At 35.0% G+C, this 16659-nt stretch overlaps 1 protein-coding gene across 27 annotated transcripts in view; it reads left to right on the plus strand.

The window, feature by feature from the left end:
* Positions 1-16659, plus strand: part of CDC42BPA (CDC42 binding protein kinase alpha) — a 297854-nt gene that overhangs the window by 44159 nt on the left and 237036 nt on the right. For all 27 annotated transcript variants that reach the window (XM_086345011.1, XM_086345012.1, XM_086345017.1 and 24 more), the window contains exon 2: positions 9702-9793. In XM_086345011.1, the coding sequence (XP_086201137.1) occupies positions 9702-9793 (92 nt within the window). The remainder of the gene's footprint in view (positions 1-9701; positions 9794-16659) is intronic.

Raw genomic sequence — 16659 nt, forward strand, 5'->3', positions numbered from 1 at the left:
AATTTTAAAGAGAACAGTTTTAACATATTACCTGTAAGTTATAGATGCTGTTTGCAACTGCTGCTGTTATTGCTGTCATTTATCAGGCCGTAGCAATTTCCTTTTATTCCTCATTTGTTATAAATGTGGTTTTTAAAGTTGCATGAATGGTTGTTTAATTGAAATGTGTTTGTATAAATATATTTATTGATACATTAATTTTTCTTAAATCTCTTTATGTGTTAAATTATGCTAGTCAATTTTCTAATATTATAGTTTCCTTTCATGCTTGGTATAAGCCCAACCTGGTCATATTATGTTATTTATACATTGCTTGATTCAGTTGGATAATTTGATGAGACTTTTTGCGTCTATGTTTGTGAATCAGTTCAGTTCAGTCACTCAGTTGTGTCCAACTGTTTGCGACCCCATGAACTGCAGCATGCCAGGCTTCCCTGTCCAGCACCAACTCCCAGAGCTCGCTCAAACTCATGTCCATTGAGTTGGTGATGCAATCCAACCATCTCGTCCTCATGAATGTTCATGAATAAGACTGTACTTTTGGCATGAGATTAGGATTATATGAATTGGATAGCTTCTCCTCTTTGTTTATTGTTTTGAAAAATCAGTTTTACTGTGGGAATTATCTCTTATATGTTTGGTTGAATTTGCTTGTAAAGCAGTTCAGGATTGGTATTTTATGTGTGAAAGATTTTAAACTATTGATTCAGTTTACTTGTTGAACAATTCATATTTTCAATTTTTGTCAGTTGCTCTTTTTAGTAACTTGTTCACTTCATTTTCAAATTTATGCCCCGAGTTGTTTATGACATTCTCTTACTATCTGTTTAATATCAGTAGAGTCTGTAGTTTTGTCTAATTTCTCATTTCCAGTGTTGACTTTTCTATACCTTCCTATTTTTTTCCATTTCTTATGTTTTTATTTTACTGTGTTCAGTGATTTGTCCTTTGGCCCTGTTGAGCCCCTTTAGGAAGGCGAGTTTGTTCTCTTGTCTGTCAGTTTGGCTTTACATATTTTGAGGTTATGTTATTGGGTGTATACATGTTTAGACTTACTATGTCCTGGTTAAGTTCAGCTGTTTTTTTTTTTTTTTTTAATCCTTAGGTATGACTCCTTTAAATCTCTACTCCACTAGTGCCTCCCCACCTGGTATCTCTTTTGTTGAATTTTTATCGCTGTATTGATTTTGAGGGTGAGGACAGATGGTTAATATTAGCCTCTATTTACTTTTTCTGAAATTTTATGTAAATTTAGTTAAGAACCCACTAAAACAGAATTTTAGAAAGGATGCTCACATGTAAATATTGTATATTTGGAAAAATGCTTACAAAATATGGAAACTTCCAGCAATATTGGTAAAGAAAAGTAACGAATATAGACTTGAATATATGTATTAGTAACTGAAAAGGGATCAAACCTATTCATATAGTAGGGTTTATTTATTTTTAAAATTTTATTTATTTTTGCCTGTGCTGGGTCTTGTTGCTATGCAGGCTTTTCTCCGGTTGTGGCAAGTGGAGGCTGCTCTCTGGTTTCAGTGCATGGGTTTCTCATGGTGGTGGCTTCTCTTGTTGTGGGGCACAGGCTCTAGGACATGTGAACTTCAACAGTCGCAGCATGTGGACTCAGTATTGCGGTTTGCAGGCTGTGGAGCGCAGGCTCAATAGTTGTGTTGCACAGGATTAGTTGAACTGTGGCGTGTGAGATCTTCCTGGATTGGAGATCAAAGCCGTGTCTCCTGCACTGGCAGGCAGTTTTTTACCACTGAGCCACCAGGGAAGCCCCTGTATAGTAGGGTTTTATAAAGAAAAGAGTATTTTGTCACCCTATTCCAGTAAATTTGAAAATTTCAATACAGTGTATAATTTCTTAGAAGAATATAATTAATACAGTTGTCACAGGTATAAATAGAAAAATGAAAATGACAGTCTGAAAGAAATCAGAATATCAAAAGTACAACATAATGATGCATGAAAGATGTTTCACTAACAAGTTTTAGCAGACCGTACAGTCATAGTCTCCTTTGTCTTCTAAAACTTCTTTAGTTTTGTTTTTCACAGTAAGATCTTTAAACAAACTGGAATTATTTCATTTTAGAGAAAAGAAAAGGAGAAGAAGCTACTCAACATATTACATGAGGCTGGTTTATCATTGGTACTAAATCAGATCAAGATAGTAGAGAAAAAAATATAATTGTAAACCAACATTGTTTATAACCACAGATGTAAAATACCTAAGTAAAATGAAAGCAAACCAATTTCTTTTTTTTTTTTCCTTAAATACATTACAGCGACTTCCTGGTGGCCCAGTGGCTAAGACTCTGCCCTCCCAATGCAAGTGTCCCAAGTTCAATCCCTGGTCAGGGAGCATGATTCCACATGCCACAGCTGAGAGTCTGCACGCTGAAACTAAACAAACAAATAATCCTGCATGCTGCAACTAAGACCCAGCACAACCAAAATAAATAAATAATATAAGAATAAGTCATAAATACAATATTACAAAATTAAAAATACAAAAATAAAAAATACATTATAACCAAGGCAGATTTATCTCAAAGTGTACAAAGATGTATCAACTTCTAAGACCTTTTAAAGTAAAATGCCGTGTTAAGAGAAGAGAAAAGAAAACCAAATCTTGTCCACAGAGGTTGTAATTACAGTCCTACCAGTTATTTATGAGAATACCTGTTATTCACACTGTGGAAAATCTTGGTGGTTTCAGGTTCTTTTATTTTTGGCATATTTGGTTGTTAAATAATAGAATATTACTAAGTTTATTTGCATTTCTCTAATTCTTTTATTGTGAACATAATTTTCTCTTTATTCAGTTCAGTTCAGTTCAGTCGCTCAGTCGTGTCCGACTCTTTACGACCCCATGAATCGCAGCACGCCAGGCCTCCCTGTCCATCACCAACTCCTGGAGTTCACTCACACTCATGTCCATCGAGTCAGTGATGCCATCCAGCCATCTCATCCTCTGTCGTCCCCTTCTCCTCCTGTCCCCAATCCCTCCCAGCATCAGAGTCTTTTCCAGTGAGTCAACTCTTTGCATGAGGTGGCCAGAGTACTGGAGTTTCAGCTTTAGCATCATTCCTTCCAAAGAAATCCCAGGGCTGATCTCCTTCAGAATGGACTGGTGGATCTCCTTGCAGTCCAAGGGACTCTCAAGAGTCTTCTCCAACACCACAGTTCAAAAGCATCAATTCTTTGGGACTCAGCTTTCTTCACAGTCCAACTCTCACATACATACATGACCACAGGAAAAACCATAGCCTTGACTAGACAGACCTTTGTTGGCAAAGTAACGTCTCTGCTTTTCAATATCCTATCTAGGTTGGTCCTAACTTTCCTTCCAAGGAGTAAGCATCTTTTAATTTCATGGCTGCAGTCACCATCTGCAGTGATTTTGGAGCCCCCAAAAATAAAGTCTGACACTGTTTCCATTGTTTCCCCATCTATTTCCCATGAAGTGATGGGACCAGATGCCATGATCTTAGTTTTCTGAATGTTGAGTTTTAAGCCAACTTTTCCACTCTCCACTTTCACCTTCATCAAGAGGCTTTTTAGTCCCTCTTCACTTTCTGCCATAAGGGTAGTGTCATCTGCATATCTGAGGTTATTGATATTTCTCCCGGCAATCTTGATTCCAGCTTGTGCTTCTTCCAGCCCAGCGTTTCTCATGATGTACTCTGCATATAAGTTAAATAAGCAGGGTGACAATATACAGCCTTGACGTACTCCTTTTCCTATTTGGAACCAGTCTGTTGTTCCATGTCCAGTTCTAACCGTTGCTTCCTGACCTGCATACAAATTTCTCTTCATTAGCCATTTGCATTCAACACATTGAAAAATTGGGAGAGTAACACTTATTGCATAGTTTGTTTACTTGAGAACAAAGCACTATTTTATTTATCTTTATACCTCTCACATCTTATAAAATGCTCAGCATATAGTGAGTATTCAGAGATACTTTTTGAGTGAATAAACATTGGTAAACTATGAGACTTCTGTAGAAATTTGTGAAACTCATTTTTGAATGTAAATAGAATTGTTTTGTTGTGTCAAAGAAATGGTATTTGTGCTAGCATTTTCCAGGAAATAAAGAATGGACAGAATTATTCTTTTAATTCATGTTGTTAATAATACTACAAGGTGCCATAAAATGTGGATATCTGACTGAATCCTTAATCATACATGATTTAACTACTTATTTGCTTGGTGCTTGCAGAATGTATACTGTTGCATGGAAAGATAATATCATTTATTTTTTGACATATTGTTACTCTTTGTACCTTTGCTAAAGATTGTTTCAGCAACCATTTGCTTACCTGAATTGTATTTCAGATACTTTAGTTTTTTAAAAAAGTTTCTTTTCCTGTTTTATGATAGTGTTTTAGAGGATTGAAATACTTAGATTTCTAACCTTTTAGATAATGTTACCCAGAGGAAGGCATATATAGAATTATTCTTTAACCATAGTTGTCTGTGTTGAATTTGCTGTCTTTGAATTTAGGGTCAGAAAGAAACACAGATAAAGAACGTATCCTCTGCTTGGATTAAGATATTTGGAAATCTTGAGGGGGACAGGGTTATAAAGAGAAGTAGAAGAAACAAAGAACTGTTCAATGTAATGTAAGCTGTGTTGTGGTATTTTCCAGCTCTAGATGACAACTTACTTGTCTCCCCTGGCTGGCTCCAGGTTTTTATTTTTAATTTACACATTCTATGTGTACCAATTTTAGCCAAGTATTTCCGATACACTGGTGTAGAAGCAGGGAAAGAGAAGGACACTAGTCTCAAGATTATTGCAGTATATTTTGCCATGGCCTTATAACCCTCCTACACCTTTGTAGTGATGCTTTCTAATGCCCACTTGACTTCACATTCCAGGATGTCTGGCTCTAGGTGAGTGATCACACCATTATGATTATCTTGGTCGTGAAGATCTTTTTTGTACAGTTCTTCTGAGTATTCCTGCCACCTCTTCTTAGTATCTATTGCTTCTGTTAGGTCCATACCATTTCTGTCCTTTATCAAGCCCATCTTTGCATGAAATGTTCCCTTGGTATCTCTAATTTTCTTGAAGAGATCTCTAGTCTTTCCCATTCTGTTGTTTTCCTCTTTTCTTTGCATTGATCACTGAAGAAGGCTTTCTTATCTCTTCTTGCTATTCTTTGGAACTCTGCATTCAGATGTTTATATCTTTCCTTTTCTCCTTTGCTTTTCGCTTCTCTTCTTTTCACAGCTATTTGTAAGGCCTCCCTAGACAGCCATTTTGCTTTTTTGCATTTCTTTTCCACGGGGATGGTCTTGATCCCTGTCTCCTGTACAATGTCACGAACCTCATTCCATAGTTTATCAGGCACTCTATCTATTAGATCTAGGCCCTTAAATCTATTTCTCACTTCTACTGTATAATCATAAGGGATTTGATTTAGGTCATACCTGAATGGTCTAGTGGTTTTCCCTAGTTTCTTCAATTTAAGTCTGAATTTGGCAATAAGGAGTTCATGATCTGAGCCACAGTCAGCTCCTGGTCTTGTTTTTGCTGACTGTATAGAGCTTCTCCATCGTTGGCTGCAAAGAATATAATCAATCTGATTTTGGTGTTGACCATCTGGTGATGTCCATGTGTAGAGTCTTCTCTTGTGTTGTTGGAAGAGGGTGTTTGCTATGACCAGTGCATTTTCTTGGCAAAACTCTATTAGTCTTTGCCCTGCTTCATTCCGTATTCCATGGCCAAATTTTCTGTTACTCCAGGTATTTCTTGACTTCCTACTTTTGCATTCCAGTCCCCTATAATGAAAAGGACATCTTTTTTGGGTATTAGTTCTAAAAGGTCTTGTAGGTCTTCATAGAACCGTTCAACTTCAGCTTCTTCAGCATTACTGGTTGGGACATAGACTTGGATTACCGTGATATTGAATGGTTTGCCTTGGAAACGAACAGAGACCATTCTGTCGTTTTTGAGATTGCATCCAAGTACTGCATTTTGGACTCTTTTGTTGACCATGATGGCTACTCCATTTCTTCTAAGGGATTCCTGCCCACAGTAGTAGATATAATGGTCATCTGAGTTAAATTCACCCATTCCAGTCCATTTTAGTTTGCTGATTCCTAGAATGTCGACGTTCACTCTTGCCATCTCCTGTTTGACCCTTCCAATTTGCCTTGATTCATGGACCTGACATTCCAGGTTCCTATGCAATATTGCTCTTTACAGCATTGGACCTTGCTTCTATCACCAGTCACATCCACAACGGGGTTTTGTTTTTGCTTTGGCTCCATCCCTTCATTCTTTCTGGAGTTATTTCTCCACTGATCTCCAGTAGCATATTGGGCCCCTACTGACCTGGGGCCCAGTGTGGAATGTGAAGTCAAGTGGGCCTTAGAAAGCATCACTACGAACAAAGCTAGTGGAGGTGATGGCATTCCAGTTGAGCTATTCCAAATCCTGAAAGATGATGCTGTGAAAGTGCTGCACTCAATATGCCAGCAAATTTGGAAAACTCAGCAGTGGCCATAGGACTGGAAAAGGTCAGTTTTCATTCCAATCCCAAAGAAAGGCAATGCCAAAGAATGCTCCAACTACCACACAATTGCACTCATCTCACACGCCAGTAAAGTAATGCTCAAAATTCTCCAAGCCAGGCTTCAGCAATATGTCAACCGTGAACTTCCAGATGTTCAAGCTGGTTTTAGAAAAGGCGGAGGAACCAGAGATCAAATTGCCAACATCCGCTCGATCATGGAAAAAGCAAGAGAGTTCCAGAAAAACATCTATTTCTGCTTTATTGACTATGCCAAAGCCTTTGACTATGTGGATCACAATAAACTGTGGAAAATTCTGAAAGAGATGGAATACCAGACCATCTGACCTGCCTCTTGAGAAATTTGTATGCAGGTCAGGAAGCAAGAGTTAGAACTGGACATGAAACAACAGACTGGTTCCAAATAGGAAGAGGAGTACGTCAAGGCTGTATATTGTCACTCTGTTTATTTAACTTCTGTGCAGAGTACATCATGAGAAACGCTGGGCTGGAAGAAGCACAAGCTGGAATCAAGATTGCCGGGAGAAATATCAATAACCTCAGATATGCAGATGACACTACCCTTATGGCAGAAAGTGAAGAGGGACTAAAAAGCCTCTTGATGAAAGTGAAAGTGGAGAGTGAATAAGTTGGCTTAAAGCTCAACATTCAGAAAACAAAGATCATGGCATCTGGTCCCATCACTTCATGGGAAATAGATGGGGAAACAATGGAAACAGTGTGAGACTTTATTTTTTGGGGCTCCAAAATCACTGCAGATGGTGACTGCAGCCATGAAATTAAAAGACGCTTACTCCTTGGAAGGAAAGTTAGGACCAGCCTAGACAGGATATTCAAAAGCAGAGACATTACTTTGCCAACAAAGGTCCGTCTAGTCAAGGCTGTGGTTTTTCCTGTGGTCGTGTATGGATGTGAGAGTTGCACTGTGAAGAAGGCTGAGCGCCGAAGAATTGATGCTTTTGAACTGTGGTGTTGGAGAAGACTCTTGAGAGTCCCTTGGACTGCAAGGAGATCCAACCAGTCCATTGTGAAGGAGATCAGCCCTGGGATTTCTTTGGAAGGAATGATGCTAAAGCTGAAACTCCAGTACTTTGGCCACCTCATGCGAAGAGTTGCCTCACTGGAAAAGACTCTGATGCTGGGAGGGATTGGGGACAGGAGGAGAAGGGGACAACAGAGGATGAGATGGCCGGATGGCATCACTGACTTGATGGACATGAGTCTGAGTGAACTCCGGGAGATGGTGATGGACAGGGAGGCCTGGCGTGCTGCGATTCATGGGGTCGCAAAGAGTCGGACATGACTGAGCAACTGAACTGAACTGACTGACACCTTTGTAAATAATCTACTTGTAAATAAACTAATCTCGGATTGAAATGATTTATTTCTATTAGGACCCTCAGTGATTTCACAGTCTCACCATTTGTCCAGTCCAGTATTCAAAACCAAGATGTCTTGTTTATTTTATTGAAATGTTAACTCCCTGGCTTTACATCTCTCTCTCACAGTATGAGATCCTTTATACCTTCATTCAGATTTGATCTGTTTATTTGATCTTCATCTTTTCCTGTGTGAATTCCAAATAAGAGTTTCAATCTGTATTTCCTTTCCTGACAATCTACAGCAGAAATCTAAACCACTGCAGAAACTTCTATACCAATGCAGAAATCTCTCATAGACTGTGTTCTGCAATGTGGAATACCCCTCTTTTCTAAACTAGTTAGGGCTAAATATCTTAGACCAAAACAAGTGGTAAGGCATTCTGTGTTTCTTTCACTCTTCTAGTGCTTAAATACATACCCTTAATCTTCTACACTCTGGTCTATGGTAGGAAGGAGAAGAGAGCTGTACCCATATATAAAGACTTTTAGTCATATTGACTCCTTTTTGTGTGAGAATAAGGAGGGACATCAGGGGAGGAAAGGTGACAGGTCTAAATTTCTCTCAGAGACAGCAGAACATATAATTTATTTTATAATTTTTTTAAAATTTCAATATATTCCCTATAATTAATAATGTTTAAGTTTCTTGCATGGCATCCAAGGCCATTTCCATTTTCCATTTTCTAGCCCTGATTTCTTTTTTATTGTTACAATTCTATTACAGCAATTATTTATTTACCGTTATCACCCAAAGTTCACTTTCTTGCTTCCCTTAATTTGCAAATATCTCTCCCTTTGCTGGGAATGGGGCTTCCCTGGTGGCTCAGAGGGTAAAGCATCTGCCTGCAATGTGGGAGACCCGGGTTCAGTTCCTGGGTTGGGAAGATCCCCTGGAGAAGGAAATGGCAACCCACTCCAGTATTCTTGCCTGGAGAATCCCATGGACAGAGAAGCCTGGCAGGCTACAATCCACAGGGTCTCAAAGGGTTGGACACGACTGAGCGACTTCACTTTCACTTTGCTGGGAATATCTGCAGTGCAAACAGGTGAAGTAGCGAAGTTTACTTAGTCCTCAAGGCCCAGGTCCAAACTTACTCCCTCATTAGTGTTCACGTAAGAGGATTAGGGTTCCATTCTCACTGACCCTGAAGCGCTTTGTGTCTGTCTCTGTTAGAAACTTTGATCACATTATTATGTTATGTGTTTACATACTGTGTAAACAGTCTTTCACAAAGACTGTGAAGTTCTTGAATGAAGGTACCATATTGTAGTTATATTTGTTTAAAACTCCAGTAATTGTCACCATGCTTTGTATAATATCAGCTCTTGCTAAAGGAATGTTAAAAGAAGAAATAAATGAATGAATGTGGCAGAAATTTTGATTTACTGTGTGGGAACTGCTGAATCTCTCTGGTGCCAACATATTTCCTTTTACTCCTTGAATCTTTATGTTAAAATATATATCTAGCATTGAGTTAGAATACATGGGATGTTTAACATAAGAATATATTGATCTCATTTGTATGTCACTGCTACTTTGTGTTATTTCATATGTTGTTTGGCTTTTAAAAATATGTTTTCCACCAAAAATATAATTCATATGTAAGAAATAAATGAAACATGGAAATTAAAACTATTTCTTCTCATATTGTTTCATGGGACTATTAAATACGTCAGCTTAATCCTTAATCATAATGTTTAAGAAATTCTGTTTACATCTAATTTTTATCACATTTCAATAATTGTTATTACGTTTTTGTTTCAGCTAAACCATTTACTTCTAAAGTGAAACAGATGCGATTACATAGAGAAGACTTTGAAATATTAAAGGTGATTGGTCGAGGGGCTTTTGGAGAGGTAAGAGATAAAGATTTTATAGAGATCTGATGTTTGTTTTGCAAGCTATTTTATACAGTCTTTGAAAGAATTTAATGAAATATTATTTACTTGCTTTTGTAATTGATACTATTGATCAGAAATCATTAAATTTTGAATGAAATCTTTCTACATGGATTTTTTTCCCAGTATACTTCTATTTTTTATATGTTATTGAAGTTTGAGTATGTGGACTCTTCTGTTTGTCTGTTTGTCTCTCTTGTGTCAATAGTACACTGCCTTAAATTAACTTTAGTTTGAGAAGTCTTAATATCTGGTAGTGTATTTACTGTAACTACTTCTCTCTTTGCCTCCCTTGTTAACCCTTTATATTTTCATATAATTTGGAATAAATGTTTCAGTTTGTACTTACTCTTGAAAATCCACATCTACACTCAGCACTCACATATCTGGAATTTTGATGAGGATTGCACTTAACTAGAGATTACTTTGAAGTTAATTTACATCTTAATAATATTGAGTCAACCAATCCATGAACATAGTATGTTCCTTCATTTATTTAGGGCTTTATAAATTTAACCCATGAATTATTTGTAGTTTTCATTCAGTAGAGATAATTTATGCGTTTTTCAGCAGATTTAGTCCTAGGTATGTTATATTCTTCATGCTGTTTTAATTAGATTGTTTAAGTTTTATTTTCTAATTGTTTTTACTAGTAGTTAGAACTACAATTGAATCTTGTTTATTGACTTCATACTCAGCAACCTAGCTAATTGTACTTTTAAAATCATGAATTGTGTTGGCTTTTAATCAGTGCTTTATCAGCATCTTTCGAGACATGGCTTTTCTCCTTAATTAGTTGAGTTACATTGATGTATTTTCAAATGTGAAACTAACTTTGCATTTCTAAAATAAGCCAGCTTTGTTGGGATATATTATCCTTTTAATTTACTGCTGGACTTGGTTTACTATTAGTGTGTGTGTTTTGGATCTTTAACAGGAATTGGCCTGACATTTTCCTGCTTACCACATCCTGATCAGATTTTGGTATCTTGGTTATACTGGCCTCATAAAAAGAAGGAGGTGTTTCCTCTTTTATTGTTCCATAGAAGAGTTTGAGAAGAATATTATTTCTTCCTTAAATGCTTAGAAGATTTCATTGGTGAAGCCATTTGAGCCTGGAGGTTCCTGTAGAGAGAGTTTCAAATTATGTATTCATTTAAAAAAATTGAATTGGACTATGCGGATTTCCTGCATAGGTGTGTCAGTTTTGCTAGGTTCATCCATGTCACCTAATTTTTCAAATTTATTACTGAATTGGTCATTAGCACTTCTCATTTTTTTCATTTGTTATGCTTTGAGGTTTATCAGTTCTGTTATTTTTTTCAGTGAATTAACTTTTGCCCTTTGAATTTTCCTATACTAGATTTGTTTTCTGTTTCATTAGTTTTTGCTCTTAAAATATTCTCTGTCTTTGGTTTTAACTTGCTGTTCTTTTTCTAACTTGTGGAGATAGAGCATTAATTTCTAGCTCTTTTCTATACTTTTTCCTCTAAGCAACTTTAGCTATAGCCAAGTTTTGATGTGTCATATTTTCATTATAATTTTCCTTAAAATACAGTGTAATTTCCAATGTGATTACAGATTTCTCTAGTGGATTTTTTTTTTAATCTTTGATTTTAGAAGTTTATTTCTCAGTCTCTACTTGGTGCATTTTAGTTATATTTTTGCTTCTGAGTGATAATTTAATTCTAGAGCAGTCAGGGAGTATGCACTGTGTACCTTCACATCTTTGAAATTTGCTGTCTGGTGTTCTATAAATATCAGGTGAAAGATATTAATCTTGTTTAAATCTTCCATATCCTTAGTGTTTTTCCTGCTTGTTGCTTCATTTCCTGAGAGAGGATTTGCTTATTTCTTTTTTATTTTATTTCTTTCAGTTTTCACCGATAGCAGATAAACATTATTATATCTTCCTAGTTATTAACTCTTTTATCAGGATGTAATGATACCTGTTATCTCTAAGTAATAAAGTTAAACTTTACTTCATCTGATATTAGTTGAATGATTCCAGCTCTTTTTATTAGTCTTCTACATTAAACATCTTATTCCACCCTTTTAGTTTTAGTTTTCTATAACCTTGCATGTTTACCATTTAATAAAATATAGTTTTTGGTTTTTAATTTGGTCTGATAAATTTCTTATCTTTAATTGGAGTATAGTCAGTTGGCATTTAAATATAATTACATTATTCTTATTTGTTTTCTATTTGTCTTGCACATTTAGTATTATCTTTCAATTCTTGGGTTAACTGAGTATTTTAAATTATTCTTTCCCCCTTCTATTAATTTCTTAGCTGCACCTTCTTTTATTGGTTTCCTGAGATTGCTTCTTCTGTTCTTAGTAAATTTGTATTGAGTGGCCAAAAGTTTGTTTGGGTTTTTCCAGAACATCTCACAAAAAAACCTGAATGAACTTTTGGCCAATCCAATATTTTGCCATTTCCCATTTTTTTATTTTTTGTCATTATTGTCTTTTAGCTCTACATGTATTTGAAACCCCCCAAAATATGATTATACTGTCCCTCTTCATTTTAGATTTACCCATGTATTTACAGTTTTTTACTCTTCGCATTCACATATTTATTTATATTTATATATTTGTTTTTGATTGGCATTTCCTTTTGACTTAAAAATGTCCTTTAGTAATATTTTGCCAGGTCTGCTGAGATAAATTATCTGCCATTTTTTTTCTGAAAATACATTTATTTTGAGGTATTAACAAATTTGTGTTATATACATACTTAGCTCAGTGAATTTGTACATTTGCATGAACTTCTGTAACCTTTATGTTGATCAAAATAGGCTTCTATTCCCGCATCTCTGTGAATAACCACCTTCTCAGTAACCATCTATTCTGACTTCTATAATTATAGGTTTATTTTGCCTGTTTTTGAATGCTATACTAGTGGAATTATATAATGTATATATATATTTCTTTCGTTTCTGGCTTCTTTTGCTCAGTATTATGCTTATATAATTCACTTTTGTTTTTTATTGATCCACAATATTCCTCTGTATGAATATACTGCTGCTCCTGCTGCTAAGTCGCTTCAGTCGTGTCTGACTCTGTGCAACCCCATGGACTGCAACCCACCAGGCTCCTCTGTCCATGGGATTCTCCAGGCAAGAACAATGGAGTGGGTTGCCATTTCCTCCTCCAGTGCGTCAAAATGAAGTCGCTCAGTTGTGTCTGACTCTTAGTGACCCCATGGACTGCAGCCTACCAGGCTCCTCCGTCCATGGGATTTTCCAGGCAAGAGTACTGGAGTGGGGTGCCATTGCCTTCTCTAATGAATATACTACAAGTACTCAAATTTATTTTTGACCATTGTTATTAATGTTGTTATGGATGTTCATATACATGTTTTTTGGGAGACAGAAGCATTCATCTCTGTTTGCTATAACCCTAGTAGAATTTGGGTCACATGGTAGGCATATTTAGATTTAGTTGGTAGTGCCAAATAATATCCCAGTTGGTTAGGTCAGATTATACTCCCGCCAACAATGTGTGAAGGTCCCAGTTGCTTCACAGCCTCACCAGCAGTTGGGTCAATTTTTAGACTTTAGACATTTTTTTGGTGGATGAGTAGTGGTATTGATTGTGATTTCATTTTATATTTCCTGATAACATTTAAAGTTGAGCCTATTTTCATATTACTTCATGTAACTTGGACATCCTTTTTCATAAAGTGCACATTTGGGGCCTGGGGGAGTGGGAACAGGTGACTTATTATTCTTATATATTCTGGATATATATTCTGGATACAAGTTCTTTGTTATACTTATATATTTGTTATACTTATATATTTGTTATACTTATATATTTGTTATACTTATATATTCTGGATACAAGTTCTTTGTTAGAGGGGTGTGTGTGTATGTGTGTGTGTGTGTGTGTGTGCACGCGTGCACATGTGCGCACGCATGCTCATGTATTAAACAAAATCTCTTCCTGTCTGTGGCTTGACTTTTCTCTGTATAGATGCTTTTATTGAAGGAAAGATTTTAATTTTGGTGAAATCCATTTAATTAAGCTTTTCTTTATGATTAGTGTTTTTTTGTATTTGTTAAATTTTTTCTACCCTGAAAGTCATGAAGATGTTTCCTGTTATATAATCTATAAAAAATCTTTTTCATTTAGGTCTATGATCCATCTGGCATTATTTTGTGTCTTGTGAGGTATAGTCAAGGTTCATTTTATTCTTTGTGGATTTCACAGCATCATTTATTTAAAGACTACTTTTCTACATTTGACTGCAAAGGAACTTCTGTTGGTCAGGTGTTATGTGTGATACTTTTATTAATTTTTAATAGTTTTTAATGTAGAATTTTTGTTCGTGTTTCATTAAATTTATTTTTGGGTCTTTGATGTTTATTGATGAACCTATAACTGCTGCTAGACTAGAACTACAATTAATTTTTGTGTATTGATCTTGTATTTAAATATCTTGATGTATTAACTAAGCCTAGTGTATTTATAAATTAAAAAAAAGTTTCATGTGCATAGTCATACCATTTCCAAATAATGACAGCTGTTTTCTTTCTTTCATTTTTCCTTTCATTTCTTTTTACGTATTATTGCAATAGAGAATATTTTTGCTTAAAACATTGAATTCAGTTGTTGAAAATAAATTTTTGTGTGGTTTGTAATTCAGGGGTAAGTATGAAGTTTGCTGCAGCTTTTTTTTTTTTTAATTGTTACTCTTTTTAGGTTAAGGATGTACTCTTTTTTAGGTGAAGGAAGTTTTCCTTGCAATTCTAGTCTGTTGAAAGCTTTTACCATGCATTAGAGTTAACTTTTGTCAAAAGGTTTTCTGTATCTGTTTTGATTCCTGATTTAACTTCTATATTTGGTTAATGTGGAAGTAATATTGATTAATTTTTAAATATACCAATAGTGGATTGCTATATAAATCTGGTTGTTCCTGATGCATTCTTTTAGTATATTGTTGGTTTTGATTTGCTAATATTTTGTTTTCCATTTTTTGTTATGTGCATGAAAAAGATTGGCCTTTAATTTATCTATCTTTTAATTTCCTTATATTTTAAAAATTATGCATATCTCTTAAGACAATTTGGGAGTTATTCACATATTATCAATTTTCTGAGTTTGTTTAAGATTATTGCTATTTCTTTATATGTTTGAAAGTATTCTGTAGTGAAGCCATCTAGACTAGGAGTGCAGTTTCTTTTGGTTGTTTGTTTATATCTTTGGAGGTAAATTTTATATGTGTTGAAATACACTAGTTGTATTATGTACAATTCTATGAGTTTTGACAAATGGATTCCCCTTTCTCAAGATACAGAATGTTTCTGTCACTCTAAGAAGTTCCATTTCCTGTTAGTTTCCCGTAACTTCTGTCAAGTGGCAACCACTGTTCTGAATTTTAACCATGCATTAGTGTTGACCATTTGAAAATTTCATGTAAATGAAAATCATACCATATATAATCTTTTGTGTCTGGCTTCCTTTGCTCAGAATCATGTCTGTGAGATTCATTCTTGTGATCAAATGTAGTAATACTTTTTACTGCTGATTAGTGCACTGCTTTTTTAGTATACCATAGTTTATTCTTCTATTGATAAACAATTGCATAGTTTCTCATTTTTGGTTGTTAGGATTAAAACTGAAGTGAATATTCGTGTACAAGTTTTACAGAACTGTGTATTCATTTTTCTTGGATAAATAATGGATTGGAACTGCTGTGTTAAGTAGTAGATGCATATTTAAATTGAAAAGAAACTACCACATTTTTTTTCTAATAGGGTTGTACCATTTTATATTCCTATCAGTTCTGTGTTCTCACCAGTATTTTTTGTTGTTGTCGTTAGTCTTTTAAATTTTAGTCATTCTAATGGATGTGTAATAGTGTCTTATGGGTAAATTGCATTGTTATGTGGATTTGTGTTATATAAAAACAGAATGATGAATTTTTGTGTTATATCTTCCTTTGTGAAGTATATGTTCAGATATTTTGTTCAGTGAAAAAAATGAGGTATTTGTGTCATTAAGTTGTAAGAATTCTTTATATTTTATATTTATAAATGTCTTTTGTCAGATAAATATTTTGTCAGTATTTTCTCAAAGGCTGCATAAATTTCCTGTTAATTTTCTTAAAAATGTCTTTTGATGAGCAGAAGTTAGGTTTAATTTTATCAATTTTTTTCCTTTATGGTTATTTTTTTCCTGTGTTCTTTGTAATAAATCCTTATTTATATCCAGGTCACAGAGATATTTACGTATGTCTTTCCCTAAAACCATTGTAGTTTTAGCTCTTATGTTTAGATTGGTGATTCATTTCAGATTAATTCAGGTCTGATATGAGATAAGGATCGAGGTTAATTTTTTTCCATGTGGCTATCCACATGGCACATGGCAGTTGTTTCAGCACCATTTGTTGAAAAGGCTGTTTCTCCTCAATGAATTACTTCAGTTCCTTTGTCAAAAATGTCAGTTGACCATAAGAATGTTGATCTGATTTTCCTCTTTCTATTCTACTTCATCAATATCTTTTTCTATCCTTAAGTCAGTACCACACAATCTTGATTTGTAGGTTTATACTGTAAAGTTGAGTGTTTGTTTTAACTGAGGACTTTTCCATTATTATATAAATGTTAGAAATCAGTGTGTCAGTTTCCATAAAAACTTACTGGTATTGAAATTGAGTTTACATTCAATTTGTAGATTAATATTGAGAGGACTGACATCTTAATCTTGAGTCTACTAGTTAGTCCATGATCATGGCAGTTTTCTTTGTCTTTTAACTTTTTTAAAGAGTATTTTGTAATTTTTGTGTATAGATCTTGTTTATAATTTGTTAAATT

The sequence above is a fragment of the Bos grunniens genome, chromosome 16 (assembly GCF_055505025.1).
Source record: "Bos grunniens cultivar Pamir isolate PY7600 chromosome 16, Bosgru_T2T1.0, whole genome shotgun sequence".
NCBI classification, from domain to species: Eukaryota; Metazoa; Chordata; class Mammalia; order Artiodactyla; family Bovidae; genus Bos; species Bos grunniens.